This window comes from Apostichopus japonicus, chromosome 17, assembly GCF_037975245.1.
Source record: "Apostichopus japonicus isolate 1M-3 chromosome 17, ASM3797524v1, whole genome shotgun sequence".
Lineage (NCBI taxonomy): Eukaryota > Metazoa > Echinodermata > Holothuroidea > Aspidochirotida > Stichopodidae > Apostichopus > Apostichopus japonicus.
The window spans coordinates 28,408,047-28,417,463 of record NC_092577.1 but is presented as its reverse complement, the minus strand read 5'-3'; the positions used below and the strand labels follow the sequence as shown (position 1 = coordinate 28,417,463).

Below are 9,417 nucleotides of genomic sequence, written 5' to 3'. Positions count from 1 at the left end.
ACTCATATGCATGGTAGAGATTACCTTAATACCATAATGCGTAGACTGTGCTGCAGTTTAAAGAGTTGCATAGACTACGATGAAGCGCTGACTGCATAGGATAACACCATTCCATCTATTTGAGATCATGTAAATTATTGATACCATTTGCATCAGAAATATACACCGATTGTTATTTCTATTCATTCCAATGAAATGCCAGGTAGGTTTCAGTTTATTTCAAAGCATGGGAAAGAAAAAGCTATGAATGGAAAACTTTGTAATCTTTGTCTTGCAAATTTATTATCTGATTTTATCGGTCCTATAGTGATACAGTCTCATTTCAATCTATTTTGAAAGTTACTACTTGATGAAAGAAAATCAAAATATAACAAAAGTGTGTCTCAAAACATCATATACCGACTTTGAAGACTGATGATGCAGTGCGTAGTTTATCTGCATTCGAGTTTTCTCTAAACCCTAAAATATGACTATTAATGTAAAAATAAATGTAATTGTCAAAAATGTATCATGGAATACTTAAATTCTGAACTCTATAGTTCATGGAAATCGAGGTTGGTGTTACCTCGCTTGATGGAGATGTTCCAATTCCAATGATGGAGGACGAGTACTTGTTACATCTCACAATTTCATTATTAGGATTCGTAGGTTTTATTAAATCGTTCCATTAATGAGTTTGAGTAAATGTTGTATAATACACAGGCAAATAGCTTGTCACATCTCTTCTTCTCTCACAGAAAACAGGAGAGGAATCTTACTTTCCATGTCACAGTTGTACATTTCTTATATAAACTACTTTAAAAACATTAGAAGAATTCTCGAGATCCGGATATCAAATATGCCAACTCGATAAATGAATCATTAAAGCAATATTACCTATCAAAAGACTATATCGTTAGCGCATGCGATGTGTTACCACTGTAAATGTAGACACACTGTTACAGAGTTTAATCTAAATGCCTACAAAATTTGTCGACTCTCTCAGAGTACCGGTAGCCTGATATGTAACAGGGTTCGGTGTAATCCGTTGAAGGAGTAACGGTAGCCCTATTGTACGCGCTGAGGAGACACTGATGATCAGAATCTCTGTAATCGAAGGAGCAACATCCCTCAGTCTGGGCACACATCAGTCTACAGGCTTCAAGATCAGGCACTTCCAGTGTATTCATATTGTGACTTCTAATGCACGCATCCAAGTCATCTGTCCACGAACCAAACTTTACTCTTTCAGAGTATGTCCAGTCGGGAGTGTAGCACGGTTGAGTGTAGTCACTAGTCGGCCGGATTGTGTCGCGATTATAACGATGAAGATTACACAGGCTGTCTTTGTGTTCGATCGAGAGACACGTGAAATCAGTTTCACTTAAGCAACGATCTTGACAATCGCTTAAGCTCGAAATCTGGGCGTCATGCACTGCATTATTCAATCGAATGCAACCCGGAACTGCGTCACTCCAGTAGAACTCTGAAAAAGATAAATAGGTCAGCTTTAGGTTAATAAATAATAACGCCATAACGAATAATGTTGATAAAGCGTCACAGTTGTTTTACAGGTTCGACACTACCCCGAAGACCTCTTCCCAATTGATCAATAGAAAAAGACCTTTTTTGTATATATTTCGTCTAGTTTTGTATTTGTACCTTTTTGTATTTCGTCTTGTAACAAGTTTTGTTCTCATCCAAAATAATGTGTCGTTTGCTCCCTTTTAAAGCATGGAGGTATGTAAAGAAAACAGCTCATCTAACGTTACTACCACACGCATAAGGTTCCAGGATTAACTGTCGGATGCTTCAAATTAAGTGGTACTATTGACGAAATTTACGTTATGCACGAAAACTGTAACATTACCGGTCTTAGTTTTAAATACAATTGCATATGCTTATTCGCAATGCGACGTCTCATTTTTCGAACCAGACTGTTAATAACAACGGAACCCGGAAGGGGGGGGGGGGGGGTAATTAGATGTGAGGAAGTCCTGGCGAACGGATTTTTTTGAAAGATTTTTGTAACATAGAGAGTGCCCAGCTGAACAATGGTTCTATATTTCGCCCTTTTGAAAATGGTTCGAAAAATTGTGATGTCTCTTTAGGTTGCACTGTATATCATTTTATATCTTTATGCATTGTTTAATGTGTTGAACTATTCTGTGGATAAAGGTCGATTTGACTGGTTCGCCATAGACTTTTTCGTGAGGGAGGAGAGCATAGAAATGATCAAGGGTCTCAACAATGTAAGTGTTCTCTAACTGACTGTGCTATTTATAAAATTTAAAATAAATAAATAAATACCTGTATCCGTCTTTTCTGAGTACTGCCAACCTTCTGAGTAACAAGGCTGCGTATATTCACCAAGAGATCGAATACTTGCACGATTGTGTCTGCTCAGAAAACATTTTTTCAATTCAGATTTGTAATCTACTGACAAACATACAAATTCAGCCTCGTCTTCGCATCTCTTGTGGCAATCGTTCATATCATCCACCTCCCTGATGTCTTTATCGTTGTAGTTTTTAATGCAACCAGAGACAGGGATCGTCCAGCCATAGTCTGTTGGTAAAACCCACGACATGTTTTGGTGTGCGTGGTTGGAATACAAATAATTAATTATTACTGTTATGAAGTTCTGATGTTAGTTTTGCTGTTATCTACATACACTAAATGCAATCTCCTACTAAATAGGAGGATTTCTAGAATGGTTGCCACATGTCGTTAAACATGAGGGGTTTGGAGATATACTTCTCCTGCATTTTTGTATTGAATATTTGTTGTGCTTCAGTGCCTCGAGCAGCAGATTAAGTAAATTAAAGGAAAGAAAAATAGATCAAGAAATAGAACAGAAACTGGGGATCGTTAGTCAAAAGAATTAGGAGAAGTAGACGAAGCTAAAAAACCTAAGGAATTGATGAGGGAAGTTTTGGATCACAAGTTTTGGATCACAATGATGATGAAATTGTTGGCAGGAGGCCCAACAGTCAGACTTCTTAAAGTAGTAAGTGATAGAAGAGAGTATCAATTAGTGATGATGTTGCAAATCATATGGAAATGTTTCTTTTAAGCAGATGGCATATTGAAGAGAAATGGTCATCTAGAAAGGAGTTCCATATAAGAGAATACATATGTAGCAATACCTTCTGGTTTTAGAGATAAGATACAAATTGAACATTATATTCCAAATTCGGGACACTTAGATGGGAGAAAAGCAACAACACCCAGGCTGAAAAAGATTTTTATTGGCCTGGGATTGTTAAGGTTGTAGCAGATTTTGGTCAGTCTTTTTTAAATTGCCAAAAGACTCCCAACATTATAGGGCAGCAAAGGCACCCCTGATTTCCCTTCCTATATTATAGGTTCACTGTTCAATAGAGTGGGTACGGATATTGGGTGTCATTGCCAAGATCCAAATCTGGGAACAAGTAAACACTATTAATTGTAGATTATTCAACATGATACCCAGAAGTAATTTTAGTTCGAAATATTGTAAGCCAAAACTATTGCGCAAAAGATGAATGCAGTATTTGCTGGGTAATAATTACTTTAAGAGAACTTGACAGATCAAGGTACTAATTTTACGTCGAGACCTCTTAAGGAGATTTGTGAACTCCTTAATATTAATATTATATCCTATCTATCTATGTTACCCTCAGCCCAATGGACTAGTAGAAAGATTTATTGGCACTCTTAATTCGATGTTAAAGTTTTTTGTTGACCAAGAAGCCACCCAGTGGGACAAACCTGTCCCATTTTGATTGTTAGCATTTAGGGAGGTACCCCAAGAGAGTACAAAATTTAGTCCCTTTGTTCTTATATATTACAGAAGTTCACGAGGTCTCTTTGGAAATTTTACATGATTCATGATTAGAAGATTGGTTATGCCGATGGCAAAACTGTAATCGCATAAATTCCTGCAGTGATGCAAAGATTAGCAGAGCTGCCCTATGTTGCTAAGTCGTCCCTACATAGGTCACAAGACAAATAAAAGACATAGTGCGACCGCAATGCTTGCAGTCGAAAGTATGAAGTGGGTCAGAAAGAAAGTATTGGTTGTTCTGCCTACAGATCCAAATAAACTGATAGCTCAGTGGCAGGGGCCTTTGGAAATTGCTACAGTAGTTAACGTGGTTGACTATGCAGTTAAAATAGAAACCAGAAGTAGAAACAGGAAGGTTGTGTTCCATATAAACATTCTTAAGCTGTGAGTGGATCGTGGTGAAGTTAATAATGTATTTCAAGTTGGGATTCATAATGAGGAATTTCAGCCTGATGTTAGTAAAACTCCAACTCCGTTTCTGATTTGTATCAAACCCAAACCTAGAGAGATGAGAATATTTCTCAAAGTGTCTTAATCGGACAAAAGCAAGCAAATGAAGGAAGAACATGACAAACAGGTTTTGGAGAAAATTAGTAACCCTGGTCTGACTTCAAATTTAAGTAAATTGGTGAGGTTGGTGGTGATCGAAGATAATGCAAAGATAATGTGCACCAGTATCAAACAAAGGTTGAGGCAATTCCAAATCCTCCTCGTCCTTTAACAAAAAGCGATAATTACTTAATGATTTAACAAAAACAGTCAAAAGCCAAGACTTTTCATTGGGATGAACATTGTTAATAAGCATTCATGCATTTGAAATTAGCTATGATGGCAGATTCATTATTTGTAAGTCAAGATTATACATAAGGAACTTGTTGTGAAAACAGATGCTTCCGAATTTGACTTAGAGGCTATTTAAAATCAGAATGACAAGGATGGATATATGAGTCCAGTGATGTAATGAAGCATATGATACATGTCATGCGTTGTTGCATTAAGGTATTCTAGGTTATGCATTAGTATGATTATTACGTATTCATGTCAAATTCATATAAATTTAGTATTCATGCTACTATCACTTTTCTATAAATTTGTGTCAACTTGTGACAAGGGATTCACCTTATGACATTCTGCAGCTCACAAAGTTTGACGTAACTAACAAGCAAAACGTGAGAAAGAATCGCTCAAAGTGAACATGGTTGTACTTAACAAACACGAATGTGAACTATAAGACATAGCCTACCAAAGCTAAAAGCATGACGCAAAACTGTATGCAAATAACGCCAAGATGACAGAAAAGGGCATGATGAATCGGCATTAACAGCAGGAAAACAAGATTAACGATAACATGCTCGAAGTACTTATGAACGAGAAAAAGGCTTAATAGCCACAGAAAGCAGAAAGATGATTAAGACAATCAAACAGGTCTTAATATATGAAGAATTAAGCAAAGCGATATTATGACATAAATGCAAACCACTAAACAAAAATATGGATTTAAAGAGTTGAACGAAAGAATGTTTTGGCATTGAGAACGACCATTTTGAAAAACTTGGACGGCTATATGTTAATGTAAGCAATATTTTATATTCATTGTCTGCTTTAGTTGTATATAAATTCACAATACGGTGGCAACCATGTAGCTAAAAGAACGATTCATTGCCTTGATTACACCAGACAATGTTATATATAAGCAATGCAGACATCAAGCTATCATGGCTTTTATTTAACATCACTTGAATATAGGCGTTAATCAATATTGTCTTTGAGTGATTGCCTCATACAGTAGATGTTTATACATGCTGTTCTTGTGGCTCCTATGAAATAAATGCTAAAAACGACGAATGGTTAAAAAATTAATATTTATGTATGAAATGACTTCGCTTATTAATTAATCTTAAACTTCACCTCAACCTTAAAGGTAATATCCTTGGTGGTTGTATAACAATGTGCCACCGGAGTGAATACATCATATCGGTCATATAAACAAAATATGCAACAAGATCTGCAACTTATTGTGACAGCCATGTTTACTCTACTATACAGCTCTATAAAAATACATATTTACCAATATCCAAACGTTCTGCGTACTGATATGTTGTCTGAACACCACATGGTTGATTAAAATCCCCACTTGGCTGTACGCTGTAATGATTATGGCGGCTGTTCATACAAGTTTCGCCGTTGAAGTCGACCGACAAACACCGGAAGGACGTCTGAGCCTCACAATATCTCTTACAATGATCAAGAGATGACGCCGTACCTTGCCAATCGTTGTGATTTGATATGCATGCTTCGGCTGCTTCGCTCCATTTTCCATCTATGATAATAAAAATACGGTACCAATATTGGCAAACATGCCAATCGGACACAGATCGTGGTGAGCGCAAAAAGGGGGGGGGGGGGGGTCGGGAGAGGTCTGTATGATCAGTATTGTTTTTCATATATATTTTACAACTGGGCTACCATTAATGTATTTATTGCTTCCAAACATTTCGCAAAATATGCAAAATTGTAAACTTTATAGACCATGCGATCCAATAGATGAAGTATATATTTCGAAACAGGATCAACTGTGAAATTCAATGTTTAAGCAGCTACACTTGTCTAGGATACATGATAATGGTGATCATATGGCCGAGCATGGAATTACAATATTCTATAATATTACATTGCTTTACTTACTTTGAGACAGGCAAACAGGGGAAACCATCAAGAGGATCGCTGTGATCCTTGTAAATCTATCCATCCTTTGTCAGGATCGAAACGACTATTGGGAGGTTTAATGAGAGTCAAAAAGAAACGGCTGTAATTCCAGGAAAGCAGACTCAACCACAACTTTTGCTGAAATGATCAATATATTGATGATGAACAACTCCCCCAAACGGTAAAGAAAATAGCACTCACTTGGGAAATATCCTAGTTTAAAAGTCGTCTCTGGGAACCGTCGTTTTGTGAACCTGAGATGACATAGTGAGACTAGGATCTGAAATCTTTAGTTTTCTCTTTATTTTAGTTTTTCATATTTTCATGGTTCAATGTTTTCAGTGTTTCAATAAAACCAATGTCATCCGTAAGTCATCATTTCAAAACATATCTCTATAACGAAACAAAATGATCCAATCTGTGGTTAGAGAATGATGCAGGGTGTAAACAGCTGGTATTCGCGAGCATTAGCATAACTAACACGAGAACAACACATTTTGCAATTTCTATAAATAATACTCAAGTTCAAGCCATTGAATACCCGTTTCGTGTGCAAGTTAGTCTCCAGACGCACAAATGATGTATTACTTCAGAGTATTCATTCACTGAAGTAAGATAGAACATTTGTATTCTACTTAAGTGCAATTCTATTTCACTTAAGTGCAATACATGTTACTTAATTCGAATTACATTTTCAAGTTAGTAGAATTGAGAGGTTAATGTTAGAACGACTTGCCATAAAAGCTGTTTTAACATTTTCAGCTAGTTTTACTTGAATTTTACTAGTGAATTTCAGTGCCACTTAAGTGAATTGCAGTGCCACTAAAGTGAAATTGTATTTCACGAGGTCTTAGGCTGAGTGCATCTAGCGATACGGTTACACAAATTATGTATAGTAACACGAATAACATACAGCAATACAGTGAATTGACATAACAGTCATTGTGTACTTTACCCATACATATACGTATAGTATAGTACACAATATACTGTACTGAGCTATATAGTGACTGTCGTAAACCCACAAATGTGATCAATTCCATCAAGACAGTTATTACACAAACAAATACCTATTGTTTTATACGATTGCTTTAATATTTGATCAAACGGAAATAGGCGTTAGTAAGGACATGAAACATTACTTTTTTTGGAGAATGACGTTAACTGTTCTTTGAAACGTTCATTTTCTTGAATACATTTTGCTGTAGTATTCCCGATCAGTATAACGGTAGGCCTAGTCATATCAGTTAGATGTTACGCACGTATTTACATCAACGAGGTTTTTACTTTGGCTATTCAACTGTAGTGTGTAACTGTCTGCTATCAGGACATTTGGGCATTACCTAGTTTGTTTACTGCAAGCCTCCAGTGACTTCTGACAATTTAACTAACTTTAGGCCTATTTTTGCTAAGGTGGCCGCTAAACGCTAAATAATATTAATACTAGCATGGGTAAATGAGGTTTTCGTTCTTACTCGCACCTTATGGTCAATATAATTTAGGCATAAAGCTAGTGTGATTCCCGTTTAGACTCATATTTCTTTGACCTTGTTTGTTATTTCCCAGTCAATTTAAGTTGTTCATTTTACTATATATTATATATACAAAAATCCCCCCCCCTACCGATAACTTATATTCCCACGCAAACAAAACAAATGCAAAAAAGTCAATATTTAATTAAAAGGCAAAATTGGTACAGATAATTTGTAATGCTCTTCATAAAAAAATACAAATCTGAAAAAATAAAATAAAAAGAAAGATATTTTAAGATGTAAGTTTAAATTTCTTTGATAAAACAAGTTTTGGAAATTTCAGCATACAACGACCAAATTTCCAGTTCGAGGGCCTAGAAAATCGAAATTTTACGAGAAGTCAAAATTCTTTTGAGATAAAACAGTGGAACGGTGCCGATAAAACGTGTAAAATTTAATATGAAAATTCGACATTCCGAAGAAAACTGAAACTTCGATATATAGTTACATTTTGAGATATAAAAATAAAATATCCAAAGAAAAGAATGAAGATAAAATATCACATTTTAATACAAAGTCGAAATATCTAGAAAAAAAGTATTTCGAGATGAAGTAGTCAACATGACAATTCCAATATCAAATTGGGACTCTGTAAAGCTAAAATTTATATATGGATGGAACCTAGCCAGCTTTTTTGCCCCTTCCCCCTTATTTTTCAATAACTTGCTTTGCCATTGGTTACAATGTTTTTCTTCCAGATTCCAATTTGAGAAATAAACCATCGCCCATGCTTCTATAGTTTAGACTAATTAACCACTGCTTAACTACGTATCTGAGTTAAGGCCGTTGGCAGCTACTTTTTTTGTCAACTTGAAGAACCAGTTGTTTGTGATAAAGGTGGACGAAGGCATATGCATATTAGCACTCGTTCAATTTTCAAAATCATGGAACCAACTCTTGGGAGCCTCTGTACATTGGGGACTCTGGTTCAATAATCCGCCTGAACCATATATTGCTACATGGTCACGATATTCGAGCATCGAAATAGTAACAAACAAAGTTAGAAAAACAATTCACAGAGTGATTTTAAGGAATTACAAGAAATATTTTTCAGTTCAAATTATAATAACTAAGCCTAATATTGTTTCGTTTAGATTACAGTCACACATACATACAGCTGTACACATATACATAAATCCATTCACACATACATACATACACACACACATACACCCACCCATACATACACACATACATACATACACGCATACATACCTTGATGTTTTTCTTCAGCAATGCACCTCTCAGGAACATCAAATGGTGTATACTATAATTTTCTACTCAAATCTCAATTTATAGAAATAAATAAGTCGGATAACAACGGTCTTCTGTAAAATAATGGTTGGCACGCCTCCAGTCATGATACACAAA

At 35.8% G+C, this 9,417-nt stretch overlaps 1 protein-coding gene across 1 annotated transcript; it reads right to left on the bottom strand.

Moving 5' to 3' along the window:
• Nucleotides 1-263: 263 nt before the first annotated feature.
• Nucleotides 264-9,417, bottom strand: LOC139984757 (uncharacterized). The gene is made up of 5 exons (XM_071998792.1): nt 9,262-9,417; nt 6,494-6,652; nt 5,877-6,128; nt 2,290-2,547; nt 264-1,465 (listed from the first exon to the last, which is right to left on the bottom strand). Exons 2-5 carry the CDS (start codon nt 6,555-6,557, stop codon nt 948-950), a joined length of 1,092 nt encoding a protein of 363 aa, XP_071854893.1. The 5' UTR covers nt 6,558-6,652; nt 9,262-9,417; the 3' UTR covers nt 264-947.

Bases quoted from the DNA above. Each gene is read 5' to 3' on its own strand.
- LOC139984757 (XM_071998792.1), bottom strand. From the start codon at position 6,557: ATGGATAGATTTACAAGGATCACAGCGATCCTCTTGATGGTTTCCCCT. The intron at 2,548-5,876 runs GTAAATATGTAT...TTTTACCAACAG, and splicing joins CGCAGAACGTTTGGATATTG to ACTATGGCTGGACGATCCCT. The intron at 1,466-2,289 runs GTATTTATTTAT...TATCTTTTTCAG, and splicing joins CTCAGAAAAGACGGATACAG to AGTTCTACTGGAGTGACGCA.